General features: G+C 53.5%; 1 protein-coding gene across 2 annotated transcripts in view; it reads right to left on the minus strand.

The window, feature by feature from the left end:
• Nfam1 (NFAT activating protein with ITAM motif 1) overlaps window positions 1-18,355 on the minus strand; it is a 32,704-nt gene extending 14,349 nt beyond the window's left edge. Inside the window, exons 1-3 of one of the 2 annotated variants that reach the window (XM_006980229.4) lie at window positions 18,078-18,355; window positions 1,801-2,124; window positions 539-651 (exon numbers count right to left, since the gene is read on the minus strand). In XM_006980229.4, coding sequence (XP_006980291.1) covers window positions 539-651; window positions 1,801-2,124; window positions 18,078-18,195 — 555 coding nt within the window. In that variant the 5' untranslated portion in view covers window positions 18,196-18,355. The remainder of the gene's footprint in view (window positions 1-538; window positions 652-1,800; window positions 2,125-18,077) is intronic. The other variant, XM_076556433.1, reaches the window with a different exon arrangement.
• Window positions 18,356-18,759: the final 404 nt, after the last annotated feature.

The raw sequence follows: 18,759 nt of genomic DNA on the forward strand, positions 1-18,759 counted from the left end.
GAACAGGAAACAGGCAGGCCGAGAGCGGGGAGCAAACTCTCCCCTTCACGTACACGGCAGCCCTTGTCTGTCGTGTGCTTACTGTATGACCACGGGCAAATCACCACCTCTCTGAGCCTCACTCTCGGGGGCTGTGAGATGGGAAGGAATGTCCTCACAGAGCCATGGGAGGGAGCGCAGGAGATGTGTGTGGGTGGGCCAGGCACACAGCATCTTTTAGGTTTTTTTTTTTTTTACCTTGTACATGGCTGGCTATCTGTGGGGGGAGGGGCGGGCTTTGTCTGGGGACATCACGGGAGCCTGCATCTTCCGCCCGATTCTTAAAAGGGGTGAGTAACCTGGGAAAGTCTAAAGAGGCCCTATTTCTTTCAACTCGGTCCAAGTAGGCCTCGGGGCTGATGGAGTGTCCTTCTCAGGGCCTAGGATGCCCTATGGGACAGGGGCAGCCCCTCTGGTCCCAGAGGCCTCCCCAGGTCCATAGTGTGGATGGAGGGCGAAAGACTCAGCACAGTGTGTTAGGTGTCCGCTTGGTCCTCACCTTCTTCCAAAGCAGTAGAGCTGTGCCCAGCACACACAGGACACTCAGCAGGCCAGTAAAGCCAAACAACAGGGCCTCCTGGAGCTTGAACGAAGGTGGCTGGTACGCTGTGTCTGGGTGGGAGGGAGGAGAACGGGGAGCAGAGAGTAAGTTTCCCAGGAGAAATTGAGGCCTACCTGACCCTCCAGCCCCTAGCCCCGAAGCTCCGAATTGCCCTTTACCCATTCTAACTCTCTACAATTCCTGACCTCGTCAGGGTCCCCTGAGACCCTTCAGGGCCTTGCCTTTGTTTCTGTGTGTGTTGACTGCCGCGGTACTCTAAGGACAGGACTAGGTCCTTTAATGGCCCTGCCTCCGTGAGCGGGCACCACTGAGGGCCGCCTGGGGGATCCTGGTGAATCGTATCTTCTTTGGGGGCCTCCTTCCCTGTGTCTGAAATAATGGCAATATGGGCGCGTGTTGTGAGGATTGAGGGAGACAGTGAAAATTAGGACTGACCAGGACAGTTACACCAGGGGTAGGCAAGGAGCAAACTCCCCTCCGCCTGAGCCTCCCTCCACCCTCCTTCCCTGCCTCCATCTGGCTAGCAGAGACTCACAGAGGAGACCCACTTCTGGGCCCATAATAATAGTTACTTAGCAAGTGCCCAGGCCGCAGCCCTCACGGGCTACCCTGTCCAACACTGCTGAAGTCTTTGATGGGCAGAGTACTTACTGCCTTGAAGGCCAGGCCCAAGGGCACATCCAGGCAAGCAGTAAGAGAGGAAGGCAAACCCAGGGCCTGTGGAGTTCCAAAGTCCCCAGCCCCTTCCAGTGGGACTCACAGAAGTGGGTAGAGAAAGAACCAGGGCTTTGACCACAGCTTGCTCTTAAATTGGGGAGTCTCACGCCATTGAGAATGATAACTTAGGAATTACCTCCAGAATGGTGTAAAGCAAATGTTCACTCCAGCAGGACACCCACAAGTCCACGTGTGCGCATTGCCTAACCCCACACTGCCCTGCGCTGCCCATGGGGTTCTGGCACAGATGGGCTGAGTGATCTCTCAAGTCACTTGCCCAAGGTGGCTAGAGGCAGATCCACACACGGGGCCCCATCTCTTTCAACACAAAGGTGGGTGCCTGGCACACCTGCAGGGCAGGGGTTTCTAGGAGTGGGGGGCATGCTCCTGCTCTGTTTGCAAAGCCAGAAGGCAAGGCAGAGAAACTGCTGGGTGGCCCTCGCACTTCATCCTCCCTGGAAGGATCCAAGAGGAGGCCTTACCTCTAACCAGAATGAAGGTGCCACTGCCCTGCGCCGAGATGCTGCGCCCTTGGACTAAGCAGTAATAAGTGCCTGTGGCCGATGCATTTGGCAGGCTGAGTTTAACCTCGCAATCCAGGGTTTGATTCCCCGCGCCAGGACTGTGTTGGCAGTCAATCGGCTTCTCCAAGCTTCTCTTGCCGTGGAGATCTTCGTAAAAGAAGCTAACGGTGAAGTCCTTGAATTCTGGGGTGCCCTCATTGTTGATTCTGCAGCTAAAGGAGACAGGCGTGTTGGCCAGACAGACCATGATAGGGAGGCCGGTGTAGGTCACTGATATCCCTCCTGCGGGAAGAACGACAGGGTGAAGAGACAGCTCACTGGACATTTCCTCACCCCTCATACCTCCTGCATGCGGACTGCACAGGGTGATTCTCACAGAGACTCCATTTCTCCAACAGATGGAGGCCAGACAAGAGCTTTGGCGGAGGAAAACTGAGAGTTGGGAAGGTCAAGCGTGAGGTCAGATTCTTCAACAGGTGGGGGGAAAAGCAGACACACCAGGGCTGAGGGGACCTCAGAGCCTGTGCCCCTAAACCTCTCCTTCTCACAGGACACCCCCGTCTGTTACCCATCCAGACCAAAAGGGCCAAAAGCTAGTGTAGAAATGAAGGGAAGGGGAATGCAGGAAACCAGAGCACTTCCCGGCAGGGGACAGAGGGAGCAGGTCTTCCTGCCAGCAGGAGAGGCTGGCCAGCAGGCAGAGATGGGCCATTCCTGGAATCAGGCCTTGGAGAACTCTGTCAAGTCCCCATGTGGTATAACGAGCTGTTTCACAGGGAGCTGTCCTCCAAAGATGCAGACCTGCTCACGTGGCCACTTGTGTCCGGTGCCCATCACGAGGCCCGTTCCACTGGAGCCACCCTCCCTATCCCACACTCATCAGAGAGCAGTCTAAATACCCCGAAAGCAGCAGCCCGGCCCGGCTGAGCCTCCTCCTGCAAGCTTCTGAGATGCTGTTTAGATTTGGAGCGGGGTCAGCAGCCACCACCCCCGACTTTGGCAACACAGGCCTCTCAGCTTCAATATTCCATGCCTCCCGGGCCCTTCCTCTCCAGCAGCTGAACAGCAGACAGTTTTTAAATTGAGGTCGGCAGCAAGCAGCCAAGAACACGCAGGCCGGCTTGTTAATCGGGGGGAAGATCGTGCGTTTTGAGACGCTTAGAAACTCTCAAGATTTATTTTGCCGAGGAAAGTGAGCTATGGGCCTCCCGCCTGTGGGCTGGCGTGAAGCCAGGAGGGTCTCTTCTGGCCTCTTCAGCTTTCCCCTGGGGGAAAGGGCCCTCAGGGGAGGCTGGGCTGTCTGGAAGATTCCAGGGCAGGGATGGCGATGGTCCTCCAGTGAATCCTTACAGCTTTGAACAGGCTGATGTTTTGAATTTGCTGTTGAGCCTCTTTCTAAGAGACACTCCACCCCCTAAAGAACAGGGAGCATTGAGAGTGCCATGTTCTCTGTCAGAGTGGGGACAACGGTCATTTTGGGAATATTGTCTGAGCTGGTGCCCAGGCCCCTTCCCGAGCAAGGAGTCCCTATACTGTACTGAGCTTCCTCAGGCTGGCATTACCCTCTTATTCTCTGGCCTCTGTTGCAGATCAGCTGTGTCTTGACTGTGCCATACACCCACTACAATACCAGCATGGCAGTAGTCTAGCTTCGTCATTAAGAAGCCTCAATTCAGGGTAGAGGCCGTCTGAGATACCGCACGGCTATCTGGGTAGAGGAGGCAAGGGACAGGTGTGATGGCATGATCTCCCAGGGTTCCAGACGGGCTGGAAAGTGCATGCAGCCAGAGCCTGGGATGAACTACAAATGGCTGAGAGTTCTGCCCACTCCGTCAGCAGCTCATCTGTCACACAGCCCCTCTGCCCCATGCTTCTGTCTGTTCTTCCTTCTGCAGCTGCTCTACCAGCAGTTCCCTGTACCTGCAGAGACCCTCTCTGTGGCCCGTCTGTGACCCCTCTACCTGTGTCCCGTACCTGGAGAGGTCTCTGTCCAGAGCCCCTTTACCTCTGCCCCCTTCCTGTGGCCAACTCCCGAGAGCCTAGTCTTGGTTCCTCAGAGGCTCCTGATACCTGATCCTCCTCATGGGCTCTCTATACGCTCCTGTCAGGCTGCCAGAGTAAGCAGAGCCTGGCTGGCTTCCCCAGGGTTTCCAAAGTGAAGGGCGGAGGTTGGAATCCCACGGAAGGGATCTGGAAAGGGGTCAGCCCTCCTCCCCTGGGACCTTTTGCTTCTTCAGCGTTGCGAGGTCACTCTCAGAGTAGGGGAGGTAGACATGCTGCCAGCATGACGAAGCCACATTCCCATTTTTCCTGGCAGGAAGACATCCATCCATCCATCCAATTGTCTTCACACCTCCCCACCCCCAAGCACCCTTCTCGAAAATGATGGAATCTGCTAGAGCAACTGAGCCAATCTTTACAATTCTGGAGAAAGCTATAGAAATAGATGTCTATTGCTCAACAGCCTTGTGGGATCTGCTGTTTTAAGGTTAAAGGGTTAGGATCATGAAAATTCAGGGCCTGGCTCTGGCCAGCCATCGTGCACAGAGACTTTGGAATGATAACCTCGGGCCTTAACAGAAGTGTCTGAAGGGGGAGAGAGGGCGCAGCTCCTTGTATGTCATACAAGCAATGATAACTGGTCTGGAGACGGCCAAGAGCCAGGAGGAACTTCAGTGGGTACACTGCAGCCACAGTGTCTGGTCTGGGGATGGAGTCTGTCACTGTCCCTCCTTTGTGGGTCAGTGCCCCGTTCCATTTGTCTGCCAGTGAGAAGCAGCCCCCATTTAAGGTTCAGAGCTGCAGATGTGCTCAGAGAAATTCTAAGTCCGTGAAACTTCTCTTCTGGCATTTGCTGTGCCCTGAACACACACACACACACAAACACAGGCACGCACACACGCACGCACGCACGCACGCACGCACATACACACGCACTCAGTTTGGGTACCAGGCAGCTTGCAGGTCCTGCCTGGCCTGTCAGCATCCCCTGTGTGATGATGATAAAGGCTGACGTAAGCAGAGACATCTGGGGTGGGAGGAAAGTAGGGTGGAAGGGAGGGAGCACTCAGTCTCTCTAGGTAGGTCAGGAGGTGCCTGGGAGTTGAAAACTTTCTTGACTTGGAGTGGGTATCCAGAAATAGAAGGAAAAGAACATGAATAGAACATCTACCCTAGCCAGGTATGACAGGCTAAATGCCAGTCTAATACCACGAGGCAATTATAGTAACCCCACTTCACAGACAAAACCCAAAAACATAAGAGAGTCAGGCTGGAAAGACGGCTCAGTGTGGAGCTGGAGAGATGGCTCAGCAGTTAAGAGCACTGGCTGACTCTTGGGCATATACCCAAGGAATGCTCAATCATATCACAAAAATACATGCTCAACTATGTTCATAGCAGCATTATTCGTAATAGCCAGAACCTGGAAACAACCTAGATGCCCGTCAACTGAAGAATGGATTAAGAAAATGTGGTACATATACACAATGGAGTACTACTCAGCAGAGAAAAACAATGACAGCATGAGGTTTGCAGGCAAATAGATGGAACTAGAAAAAATCATCCTGAGTGAGGTAACCCAGACTCAGAAGGACAAACATGGTATGTACTCACTCATAAGTGGATTCTAGATATAAAGCAAAGAACAATCAGACTGCAACCCACAGAACCAGGGAGGCTACATAGCAGGGGGGACCCTAGGGTGACTGTGGCTTATAATAAGTTTTGGTTTTACTCAATCACTGGGCAAGCTTCAGTGAAACATTCACTATTAGGATAAGAATTTGTACTATATCAAGCTGATAATAGAAAAACAATTAAAAAAATGTAGAAACTAAAAGAGAGAGAGAGAGAGAGAGAGAGAGAGAGAGAGAGAGAGAGAGAGAGAGAGAGAGAGAGAGAGAGAGAGAACGCACTGGCTGCTCTTCCAGAGGACCCAGGTTCAATCCCCAGCACCCGCATGGCAGCTCACAGCCATCTGTAGCTCTAGTCACAGGGGATCCAACGCCCTCTTCTGGTCTCTGCAGGCACTGCATGCAAGCAGTGCACAGACACATTCAGGCAAACACTGATAAAAAATAATAAAATTTCCCCTGGCGTGGTGGCGCACGCCTTTAATCCCAGCACTCGGGAGGCAGAGGAAGGCAGATCTCTGTGAGTTCAAGGCCAGCCTGGGCTACAGAGTGAGTTCCAGGACAGCCAGGGCTACACAGAGAAACCCTGTCTCAAAAAAAAAAAAAGAAAGAAAGAAAAAGAAAAAAAGAGAAAGAAAGAAAAAAGAAAGGAAGGAAGAAAAAAAAAGAAAAGGAAAGGGGAGAAAAGAAAAAAAAGAGGGGTCTTAGGGACTCAAAGCTCCAGGATTCATGAAGAGTGGAGCTGTAGTTGGAACGAGGCTTCACCTGACTCTGCTGAGGGGGACGAACCAAGTGCCACAGACACAGGATGGAGAGGGGGTGGGGTTCACAGAGGAGCCAGGCACGGTAGCCATCAGCTGCCAAAGACAGTCTGTCAGATCCTGGCAGCCATCTGCACAGTCCGGTCACGGACAAGTGGTTACATGCCCTTTGGCTCGCGTCTCATGGATCTTTGAACTCTGGCAGTAGGCCACTCACAGGACAATGTGGCCAGGACAGGGAGATGTCTGGACATCCTCTGTGGCTCTCTTCATGCAGCTAGCTGTCTTTGGAGGTAAGTACCCCAGGAGCGGGACTGAGTGGACCTTGGATTCCAGGGGGCTGAGGAGAGAGAGGTCTATGGGGTGTCTGAGTGGGTCTTTTTCTTTCTTTCTTTCTTTCTTTCTTTCTTTCTTTCTTTCTTTCTTTCTTTCTTTCTTTCTTTCTTTCTTTCTTTCTTTTTGTTTCATTTTTTGAGACAGGGTTTCTCTGTGTAGCCCTGGCTGTCCTGCAACTCACTCTGTAGACCAGGCTGGCCTTGAACTCGCAAAGATCTGCCTGCCTCTGCCTCCTGAGTACCAGGATTAAAGGCGTGCACCATCCTACCCAGCTTGAGTGGAACCTGCTGTCGTTGCAGTTCCCAGAACACAGTGACCCTGACCCTACATGGTTCCCCTCTGTCTACTTCCACCCAGCATGACCATGTGAAAGGACAAGAGTGGGGGTGTCTGAGTGGGAGAGACATGAGATCTGGCTCCACCTTCCACAGACTCCTAGCTGCACAGGGAGCAACCTTGGCCATAGCCAAGGTCAACATGGCCGTAACAGGGTTGGAGATGTGAAGGAGGAGAAGGAGTCATTGGTGATTTGAAGTGGCCAAAGATTATGACTTCCTCAGAGTCACCAGAGCTGCTGAGGGTCCAAAGGACCCTGACACAAGTCAGCGTGGCTCTTCTGGTCACGCTCGAGGTGCCACAGGTCTTCAGTGCAGGCTAAACTGAGACAAGCCTGGCGCAAGGAAATAGTCCCAAGAATCTCGTGTGTCCTCTGCAAGGGAAGGGACCCAATGCCTCCGCTTTGGAGAGGTCAGGAAGGTCGTGGGCCTGGCAGAGTTCTGTGAGGGCAGAGTAGGGCAGTGGGTGAGAAGACAGGGAGGGCCATGAGCTTTCGGTCTTGCAGCTTTGACCCAGGCAGAAACGGGGAGGCAGGAAGAATCCAAGGTCAGGGAGGAGTGTCTCTGGATAGGAACCCGGGAGCCTGTGTGATGGTGGACTAGATAAGAAGAGGGAAGCAGGAAGAACTGAAGGTCGGGTGTCTGTAGGCATGCATGTGGGGGTGACATCTGTCTCTGGATGAGAGCCCCTGAGCCTGTGTGAAGGTAGAGGCAGAGGAAACTGGACGTTGGGTGGGATGGGATGTCCCCAGAGTAGAGGGACATCTCTGGATAGGAGCCTGTGAGCCCGTGACGGGTTGATGGGACCATACAGGGCACAGAAAGGAGGGAGCACCCCCAGAGAGTAAGATCTGGGGTGGGGGGGTACATGCAGGGGGAGGCAGAGGAGCGGGGCCAGCCAGAGACAGGAAGGGCCTAGGCTCTGTGCTCAGCTTGGCTTTATCCCATTTGGTCTTGAAGTCCTCCATGTCCCTCTCTGTCCTCACTCACAGTCCCGGCGAGGAAGCACAGGCCACAGCTAAGCCCACCCACTCCATTTTCCAGAGCCACTCAGAGAAGACACCAAGCACTAGAAGGAAGCGCAGAGCCTAGCTGCAGACTGGGGTGGGGATGAGAGGTGCTGAGGATCTGAAGGTCGCAGGCCCAGATGTGGACCCTGGCTCTACCACTCAAAAGCTGTGTGACCTTGAGCAGGTAGGTAACTCTGCCTCTCTGGACTTCAGTAGCTCTTCTCCAGCAAGGGAAGAGGAACAATGCCCGCCTTCACAGGGCTATGGTGGGACCTCACACTTCCGGTTTAAGTGACACACAGCTCACAGCAGGAGCTCCGGGGCCTGTCCAGACCCAGGTTTTTGTTTGTTTGTTTTATTTTTATTACCTCAGGTCCTTCCCTGACTGAACACTGGCGTGGGTGTCATCTTGGAGTGTCAGCTGGTGGCCCAGCCTGGAGGCGTCCAGCTAGGGGTCTAGTTTGTGTCAGGGGCAGTCTGGAAGGGTGTTCTCCCCATAGCTGCCTTCTGCTCCTCCCTGTCTGGGTTCAGTCTCCTTGGGAAAGACTCAGCCTGTCACCCCGGGTGCCTGACTCCTTCCCTTTCAAGTTCTGCTGATGCTCCGACCACCTCAACTGACGTCAGGGCTGGGTGGAGTCACCAGAGACCTCTGTGCTGAGTTCATGATGGGGAACAATTTGCAATCAGAGAACCTGATCCAAGAGTGTAGGCACCCACCCGGGCAGTCTTCCTCGGTGTGGCCAGCAAACACCCCTCCTGCCATCTTCCTGTGGGTTACCCTGCCTTCCAACTCTCCCAGAAACTCACAGATGCATCCCAGCCCTGTCCTTCCTGATCAAGCAGGGCCTCCCCTCTGGAGGAGGCCCAGGGGGGGGAGTCTGAAATCAATCCACAGGGTTAAGACAAGCAATTTATAGAGAACAAGTCACAGAGAGCACATTTCACGTGGAGTCCAGCTATTGTGTGTGACCTGGTTTCAGTTATTCTCAGCTGAGTTCAGACAGGGTCACCCTAAAACATGCAGCTTTTGATTTAGGGTTACTGTCCCCTCCAGCCCCTGCTCTTGGAGTCACCTGCTCCATATCCAGGCTCCCTTTCCGAGCTATGCTTCCGGGTACTGGCTTTGCCACACAGTCTAGACTCGTAGGTGAGACCAGGAGCTGCAGTTCCATTACATGGATGAAGAAACCAAGGTTCAGAAACAAGATTTGCCCAAGCAGTACAGCTATTAAGCAGGGATGAGACTGGACTCTGAGTATCGCTGAACCCTGCCCCCCCCCCACACACACACACACGCACACGTACATGCACACTTGTATTCACTATTCGGCTAGTTTCTAAAACATCTGAGCCAGCAAAACTCAACTGAAAGAAATACATACTTTCCAGGGCGCTGAAAGACATGAGGGCATCTCCCTAAATGTGTGTTAGCAAACAGGCTGACAACATGGAACGCTTGAGGGGAGAGCAATACTCAGAACTGACCTGGGTCCTGTAAACATTAGGGGGAGCTGTTACTGTCCACCCAGCTCAAGGAGACCCTGTGGCCCTCAGAAGAGGAAGTGGCCCCATGAACTCTCTACAGAGCAGTCTTGTAAACAAGGCTAACTAAGAGTCCTCGAAGGACAGATGGTGGCCCTTTAATCAGGAGGCAGATGAGAGGAATAACCTTGATAAATGCCTACTGGAGGTGCAGAGGGGTTAACGCTTAAAGCTTCCCCCCTCACCCTGGCTCACACCAGCTCTGCACCAGCTGCCTGACCTCGCCAGTGAGCTCTCCAGAATCCACCAGCCCCTCCTGAGTCTTGGCTGGCTGGCCGCTCTGCCTGCAACTCAATCCCTCCCAAGGCACTAAGAGTAGGTAAGGGCTGATCAAAGGTATCCGCCCTGACTCAGGTCGATGTTAAAGGAAAACACTTTGATTCCAAGCTCCAAAAGAAAGCCGTTCCCACGGTCTTCAGATGAGGCCTGGGGTTTGCCCTCCGATCCATTCTGGCAGCTCTGAGAGCTGCGACTCTTGAAAGGTCCCCTCTAAAGGGTCCTCAGGAAGACATAGACTGTGGCTGCTGGTTTGTCCCTGAGCCTCAGCCATGTGCCTGAGTGTGAATCTCAGGACACGGCAGGGCAGCCAGCCAGTCACTCACGGCCAGTCACGCAGTTGCCCAGCGGCTGGTGCAGGCACTGAAAGGCGACCTTTGAACGGTGGGTGTCTTACTGAGTTCTTAGTGCTAATGTTCTCCAAATGCCATGCTCAGATTGGCTGTCATATCGTTCAACACCTCCGAGTCACAGTTGCATACAGATGTGGTTAGGCTGCAGACCCTTTCCACAGCTTGTCCCCATCCTATTCTCAGGTTTCCAGACCTCAGACCCAGCAGTGCAGGAGCGTCACATGGAGATACAGACAAAATGATCGTTTTGTTGGAGGTTTGGCCTGGATTAAGTTCGAAAGTGTTGACTGGGGTTTCTGTGGCAGTGGCCTCTCTTTGAGTCCCTTTATGGTGATCTGTATGGTGAGCGAGACCTGGGTTAGCTGAGGACTTGATGTCCCCCTTTTTACCCATCTGTACCCTCCAAAGGATGGGTAGAGACAGCAACAGCACAAAAGAGTGGGAACAGGACTCTGTGTCTCGCCTTTGAATGGGGGATGGGTAAAATGGCTTGAGGACCCCCGAGGGTCCTGGGAAGGGGGTTGAATGATGCGGCTGGGAAATTAAATAATAGAAGGGCAGTCTCTGGGCTGTAGAAACCCAGAGGACAGGACCTCACCCAGCCTGAGAGGGGACAGGATCTCCCTGGGAAAAGGCCCTTGGACTGGGTCTTTATTTTCTGAATTGTAATTCTTCAGGTCCGGCCCCACCTCCTCCCTCCATAAAAGTGAGGCCGGCTCCAGCGCAGAAATTCTGGAAACCACAGGGAAGGATCAAGAAGAAAGGCGGACTGTCTGCAGTTCGCCACCCTGACGGAGCGGCTGCGAACATTTTGATGTCTTTCTTTCTTCCCCATCTCTTTACCAGGCTGAACTTTTGAAGACAGAAAAGAGTAGGAGGCAGCCAGGTGGGGGAGGGGCAGGCAGGAGAGTTTTCAGCTCTCGGGTGCAGCGTCTTCAAGTTTCCCCACGGGGCACCGGGGGCACCGTGTCGGGGCACTGTAGAGGAGGTGAGAGAAAGCATTCGTGGCTAGGGTGAGCAGGGCATCGGGGAATGAAAGAGGCTGGGGGCAGTTGGAGGCGGGGAGGTGGCTGAAAACCCGGCACAGCCTCTGGGAGCTTTTACATTAGAAGGGAAATGTCACTGCATTTTCGAAAGAGGACAAGAGAATACCACAGAGTTCCAACCAGGAGACCCGGGCTACCTAAAACTTCCCCAGCCTTAGTGACTCATCTGGCTTCGCCTTTCTTCCCCCCAGTCTGCTTTTAAAACACAAGCTCAGGGTTGGAGACGCAGCCCAGTTGGCAGAGTGCTTGCCTAGCATGCGTGAAGCCCCAAGTTCAATCCCCAGCGTGGCATAAACCAGGTGTGGGGCAGCATACCCTATAATCACAGAAGCTGGGCGGCAATGTCAGGAGGGAGGATCAGACGTTCAAAGCCATCCTCGGCTACATAGCAAGTTTGAGGCTAGCCTGAGCTCTGAGAGACCCTGTCCTTAAAAAATAACTACATAGGAGTTGGGGATTTAGCTCAGCGGTTGAGTGAGCACTTGCCTAGCAAGCCCAAGGCCCTGGGTTCGAGCCTCAGCTCCAGGGGGAAAAAAAAAGACAAAATAACAAAAAATAACTGCACAAGCTCCCATCTTGATTCCTCCTCAATCTCAGGTTCCCCCCAAATCCTGTACTCTCTGCTGCCTCCTTCCACTCCCTCAACCTCCAACCTGGGGCCTCCTCTTCCCCTCCCCACACCACGGCTTTGCAGGCTGCCTCTGCGAGCATCAGGAGAGCTATGAAGACAACAGTGGCTGTTCCGTGACTCCCACTGTTTCCGGTCTTGACTCCTGACCTGCAGACCCTCCATCTGTGACGTCCCTTCCTCCTGGGCTCCCCACCCTGCCCTGCTATTTTTGATAATCTGTAGCTTTTCTTACCTTGTCCGCCGCCTAGGATCCTAAGATCCTTGGCACAGCCTAACCTGCCCCAGATGGCTCAGCTTTGTTCTGAAGAGCGAGGAAAGGCTCTCACTAAGTTTACCCCTCTAAGGGCCAACTGCTGGAAGGGAGGCTGTGTGAACAGCCCACTGTCTCCTGGTGCCCGGGCTCCTTGGTGTGAGAAGGGCACACTTGATTAGCCCACGGCTACACACGTTTTGAATGTAGGCCTGTGCCCGCCCTGACTTGGTGAGACCCAGTCTGTACAGTGGAGGGCACCCCTGCCTGGGCTCCGTGGCCCACTTCTGCTGGCACAGCAGCCACAGGCAGGCTGTGGTTTGCCCTCCCTTTCTTTACTAGAGTAATGCCATCCTCAGGCGGGGTAGGAGGAGCTGTCCAACCAGGCCAATGGCTTCCAAGCACCCTACTAGGACCACAACACCTAGAACAAACCCCAAGTTCAGCCACTTATCAAATAGAAAACCAGGAGCCCCTAAGTCCCAGCCCAGAGTGCCCATAGGATGCCAGGTCAGGGCCCTTCCCTCTGGGACCTGCAGCCCCTCATCTGGGATAGGCTCTCAGAGAGGACTGAGCCTGGCCCAGCCTCCCAGAGGCTCTGATGGTGTATACGGAGACAGTGACACACTGTCATCTACAGGAGGTATGGGGGGACTCTAGTGAGACCCCAGACTGTGAGGTTCCCAGACACAGAGGAGAAGGTGGCAGGGGGGAAATGCTAGGCCCAGAGGAGTCCGGCGGGCAGGGTATACACTGATTCCACCCTGAGAAGTAAGTACCAAGCCACACTATTCACTGTGCCCACATCTGAGGTCTCCCACACCCTCAGTGAGGGTATAAGTGGTACCAGACATGACCCCCTGCCATTGTTAGGAAGAGGTTTGCATGGGAAGCTACTGAATACCTCAGCGGATGGGGAGGGAGGTGACGAGTGGTCAGGTTACTTGGCCAGAGTCTCTTGGGAACTCAAATCCAGGATGGCCAGGCCACCCTCATCAGGCTTCCATGAGCTCCATCTGCCAACCTCAAGTCTTCCCTGACCTCCTCAGGCTCATCTGGAGTTTCCTCATCTTCCTCTGTTGCTCCGCCAGCCCCATGGCCAGAATCCTTTCACAGTAAACCTGGGCTAGAGCTACCAGGAGCAGGGAAGGGGGAAGGGCAGGTCCCATGCTCACTTGTAAGCTTCGCCAACACCTGTCAGCTCCCACTCACCATACCCAAGAGACTTTATGCCAGTGCAGCCGCAGGTCAGAGACAGTAGGAGCACACATCCTGTGTGTAGCCAGGATGAACACCTATACTAACCCCCAGGGAAGACTGGGCTGTCTGGAGCTGCTTAATTTAGCTGCTATTGTTACCGTTTTCTGAGCATCCTCCTGGGTGCTGAGCACCGTGCTGGTAGTCACGGAGTAAAGCCATAGGGCTGCATGTGGTCCCCATTCTGTGGACATTCAACATCCAGCCACACAGGACGACAGAAGTAGCTTCGGTGGGAACATGTGCCCCAGAGCCCAATACACAGGGACACACAGGGGTACACATAGACACCTGGAGGCCACGTACATATTCACAGCCCTAAACAGGACGCCCCTGAAATGCCCAGCCTGGCTACAGACTCTGCAGTGTGTTCATTTAGCAGGATGCTCTCCAGCAGGTGTCCACAGAACATGGCAGGCTGGTGGGCCATATTGGTTATGTCCCAGCCTCTCTGCCGTCACAGATGGTCTATGAACAAAAAGCACGACTGTGTCCCAGGAAAACTTAGTTATGGACCTGGGAATTTGAACTTGGCGTAAGCTTCACGTCACAAAATATTTTTCTTTTGATTTCTCCCCCGCCTCCAAACCATTTCAAAAAAAAAAAAAATATATGGAAAACCACTCATAACTCTCAGGCCATATCAAGGAGGCAGAGAGCTGGACTTAGTCCCGGGGCCATAACCTGCTACTCTTGCTCAGTCGCAGAAACAAATGTCACCAACCTCTTATCTGCTGGATATACCTTAAAAGGCATAATGTTGAATCCAAGAGACACCCCACAGAAGAGTATACACAGTAGCATTTCAGTTACATTAAGTTTAAAAGCAGACAGACTAGGTTCAGTGGTCCCGCACTCCCTTAGCGTGTGTGAGTTCTCACTCTCAGCACTGAAAAAAAACAGCCAAACTACTCACTCCGCCATAAGTAACTTTGTGCTAAATGATGAAAGCATAAAGAAACAGGTTTACCTAGCAGCCCCATGTCCACGATCATTCAGAAGAAAGCAATATCTCTGAGGGGAGAAACGGTGTCTCTGGAAGAATGTTCTGGAATGTTCCAGAATGTTCTCCACCTTGCCCCACGTTGCACTTTTTTTTGGGGGGGGGGTAGTATTTATTATCCATCACTGTACTTTCCAGTATGTGTATTACATTCCACCGTTATATTGAAGAAGGCATCGAGGATAGGACCTACTGGGACAGCGTCTGAACCTCCTCCACCTGACAGGCATTATAATCCGCTGGCAACGGTCTCACATCCCACTGCTCTGGGAGACTCTCCTCTTCAGTCAGACAGAACCTCGGGACTGTTTCTTTCCGCAGCTTTGTCTTCTGGCCTCCCAGCCTTTATCCATGCTGCGCCTGTGTGCCACCTCGCCCGCTCTGTCCTCCTCTGGGTCCGGCCCCCAGCCACTGCCCTCGGCAGCAGGCAGCCTTTCCCACACTCCCTGGGCCCACCTCAGCACTGCGCTGCCTCTCTGCAGGCCTCTGCCTCCCGAGCACTTTATCGGGATTAAACGAAGATGAAAGGCAGAGACCAGTGGTGACAGGGGCTGGAGGGGCAGGGAGGGAGGCAGGAAGCCTCAGCTTGCAGAAGGCAGAGCCTCTTCATGTTTGGGAACAAAGAGAGTGGTGACATCTGAGGCCAGAGAGCGCAGTCAGATGCACACATGAACTCCATCTGGGTCCTGCTTCCTGGGACAGTCTCGTGATCTCCACCCAGCTGAGAGAGTGGGCCTGGGCCTTGTTCCCTTCTGTCCCCACAGCGGTCTAGAGACCTGTGGCCCCGGAGGCTCTGTCAGCCGCTTCAAGTCACTCCCTCCTCCATGGGCATTTGAGAGAGAAATCAGCAGAGATGAAAACAGTGGACAGAGAAGAGGACTGACACTCGTCAAAGACCCCGAGGCCCAGAAACAAGCAGATTACCCCAGGTCACAAAGAAGTCCAAAGAAGCATTGGAATCTCAGCATTTGAAAAACTGAGGCAGGTGGATGGATGGAGAATTTGAGGCCAGCCAGGGCTATACATGGATTCCTGGCCAGCCTGGGCTATATATATATATATAACAAGTTACAAACTACAGGTTGAAATTGTGTCTCAAAAAAAAGAAAGAAAGAAAGAAAGAAAGAAAGAAAGAAAGAAAGAAAGAAAGAAAGAAAGAAAGAAAGAAAGAAAGAAAGAAAGGAGGGCTGGCAGGATGGCTCAGTGGGTATAGTCGCTTGTGGTTCAGTCTTGGTGAGCCGGGTTCGATCCTCAGATCACATGTAAAAGTGGAAGGAGAGAAATGACTCCACCATGTCATCCTCTGCTCTGTGTGAAACACTTGCCTCACACACCCACACAATTAAAAATAATAATAATAATAAACAAAATAAAAGGGAGGAAGAAGAAGGAAGAAGAGGAGAAGAAGGAGGAGAAAAAGAAGAGGAAGAGAAGTACTCTTACAGTATCAGATATGGTGATGCAAGCCTGTAATTCTAGCACTCAGGAGGAAGCTGAGACAGGAGGATTGCCATGAGTTGGAAGCTATTTAGGAAGGCCTCTTTCATAAATCAGAGAGAGAGAGAGAGAGCTCAGGCCCTCGCAGTCAAGGATGTAAGGGAGAGCTCCTAAAGCCTGGGACAGGCATGCGGGGGCAAATCAGAAGCTGTGACGGACAAGGGGCGGGACAGACAGGGGGCGGGAATAAGAGAGGGGCTGTGTGTTCCGGTAATCAGCTCCAAAAGTGAGGGAGCTGGCCTTCCCTTCTCATGCAAGAACAGGAAGAACTTCTCTGTAGCAGAGGGTTTGTTGCAATACAGCGAGGGGGGGGGGCGGCGGGGGAGAAAATCTGTTTCTGTTTTTGTTTGTAGCTCATCCTCTTTCAAAACAGCTTCCCGGCAGCTGCAGTAGCTTGGCCGGCAAAGCCTCCTCCAAGTCAGTCCTTGGCCTTTGGAGAGGAGAACCACACAGGGGAAAGCTGGGAACTTGGGGGAGAGTAAGTTAAAATGACTAAGAGGGACTGTTTTATTCCTCTAAGGTGGGGAATGAGGGTTGTTGAGACAGGGTCTCACACTGTCACCCAAGCTAGTCTGGAACTAATAGCAATTCTCAGACTCCCAAAGCCTGGGATTACAGGAACGGGTCACAACATCTCACTTGAGTGTAAGTTCAAACACACTGTCGGTAACAGGTCCCGTCTATCTTTTGGGTGTCTTTATATAGGTCTGGGGTGAGCAGTGTGGGGCAACATTGAAGAAGACAGGCCACACAGGGTTTGTCCCCCAGCCTGCTCTGAGGCTGCACGAGTTGGCTCCCGGCTCCCCCCACCCCCCAGTGTAAACTTTCCTATGAAGAACGTTCTTTGCAAAGTAACAGGGACCAGCAGAGCCCACTGGGCAGGACTCTGGCTGGGCTGAGCCTGAGGCTGAGGCTGATCCTAGCCTATAGCCTACCTTCCATTCTACTGCCTGACTTCAGACCTGTGGACAGACCTCCATGGGTTTGTCTCCCTGTCGGTGATGTGACGCTGAGGACATTCAGTGTTGGGTCTACGTAAAGGTTCAGTGAATGCTAATTCCTGATTACCAGAATAACGGTTTGTGATATAAATGAAGAGGGGAATGTGACAGTCAGGGCAGACACAACTCCTAGTCACCTCCTCAAAGTCCAAGTGGCACTGGGGAGAGGCCTCGGCGGGAAAATGCTTGCGGTGCAAGTGTGAGGACCTGGGTTCGAATCCCTGGAAGTCATAGAAAGCACAGTAGCGTGTGTCTATAACCCTATTGTTCCTGCCACAAGATGGGGGGCAACGATGGAATCCCTGGAAGCTTGCAGGCCAGCTAGCCTGGCACATGCAGCAGAGTCAAACAAAGAAAGGCCATCTCAGACAAGGTGGAAGACAAGGACGGGCACCTGAGAGTGCCCTCCGCGCTCTGCACACTCACCATGGCACCATACACTCTTACAAAACAAATAAATAGAAGCCAAACCGAGAAGAAGGAGCACTCAGCCGCCATGGTGGAGAGGCCCTGGGTCCGTCACGGGCCAGCTGCTAGCCCGGCCAGGCCGGGGCAAGGACACACAGTACCTGACAGACCTTCCCCAGCACTTCCAGGGAGCATTGCAAGCTATCCTGAGGACACCCTCCGAGAGACACTGGCCTGGAAAAACTCTCCCGCACCCCACAGCCTGCTCTGGACCCAGATCTCCCAGATTCCGAGGGAGCCTGGAACCAGGAAAAGGCAAGAGTGTTGGCCCTGGGGAGACTCACACGGGTCATAAAATCCTTGGCCTCTGGCTGTGCTTCAGGAAGTGGGAAGTGTGGCCTTAAGGTACCTGTGCCCCAGGGCACCATGCTCCGGCTGGTTCCTGTCCTATCTGTGTCCTCTATGGTTAACCAACCACCAACAATGGCACCCAGGGCGGCTCCGCCACGGGGCAGATGCAACGTGATAGTTCTAACACAGCACCCAGGTAAGAGCTGTTTCTTCCACAGACTCCATACCTGACCTCAAAACACAGCACCCACCCTCCTTGTTTAAGGACGGGGGCCCAAGCGATGCTGCCAGGGAAGCTGTGAACACGGCAGGGAAGACCCGGCAGTGAAGACCCGGTACCGTCCCCACCTCTTCAAACGCCACCTTGGCAAGGTATTAGCTAAGCATCTTCCCAGTCCCCAAAGGCTCCCCCTGTGAAGTCTACAGTGTTCAAAAGCAACCCGCAAATCCCCAGAGACAGGTCCCGAGAATTAGCTGCTCCCTCTGGATGAAAGTCCCTCTGATGTACATGAACAAGAGGACACGAGGAGGAGACAGACTTGCCTGCGAGCTGCAGGGTCCAGGGCACCAGCAGCAACCAGAGGAACCACCAAGCGGAGAGCCAGCTGGGAGGGTGCGGGCATGCCACCCGGGCCCCACACCACAGAAGCCGGCTCTCCATCCGGCGCCGACGCCGCCGTGAACAGGAGACGGCTCGATCAAAGGCTTTCCTTCCTCTTCAGCGCACTGGAGGCTATGGCCCCTGCCCGCAGCCAAAGTTCCCTTTTGTGTCGCCATGAGTTCCTCCTCTGGATGCCTTTCTGCTTCCTCAAGCTGTTCCTCTCCTCCGTAACCCTGACTTCCCTCTGAAGTAGCGGGAGCAACCTTAGCGGGGGTTCCAACAGAGAAGCAGCCTGGGACTCCAACTTGTCCGAGCCGCGGAGCAGGAAAAGAGAAGGGGTGAGAACCTAGGCCTCCCCAGCTTCCTGTGGGCTTCTGTCCTCCTTGGCCCCTTGCGGAGGAGGATCCTGCCCAGGAAACAGTGGTACCCACGCTCCATCGGTTAGTCTAAAACCCTACAATTGACCACAATCCCGCCTGCCCAGGTGTCTCCTCTGCAATGTTCCTGCAACCCCTTGAGAAGGTGTCCTGAAGAGTGGGATTTTTTTCGGGGGGGGGGGGCACAGGAAGGGGAAGGCTGAGGTGGAGGAGTAGCGGACTGTAAGCCTGAAGCCTGGTAAGGCCC

The sequence above is a fragment of the Peromyscus maniculatus genome, chromosome 20 (genome assembly GCF_049852395.1).
Source record: "Peromyscus maniculatus bairdii isolate BWxNUB_F1_BW_parent chromosome 20, HU_Pman_BW_mat_3.1, whole genome shotgun sequence".
Taxonomy (NCBI): Eukaryota; Metazoa; Chordata; class Mammalia; order Rodentia; family Cricetidae; genus Peromyscus; species Peromyscus maniculatus.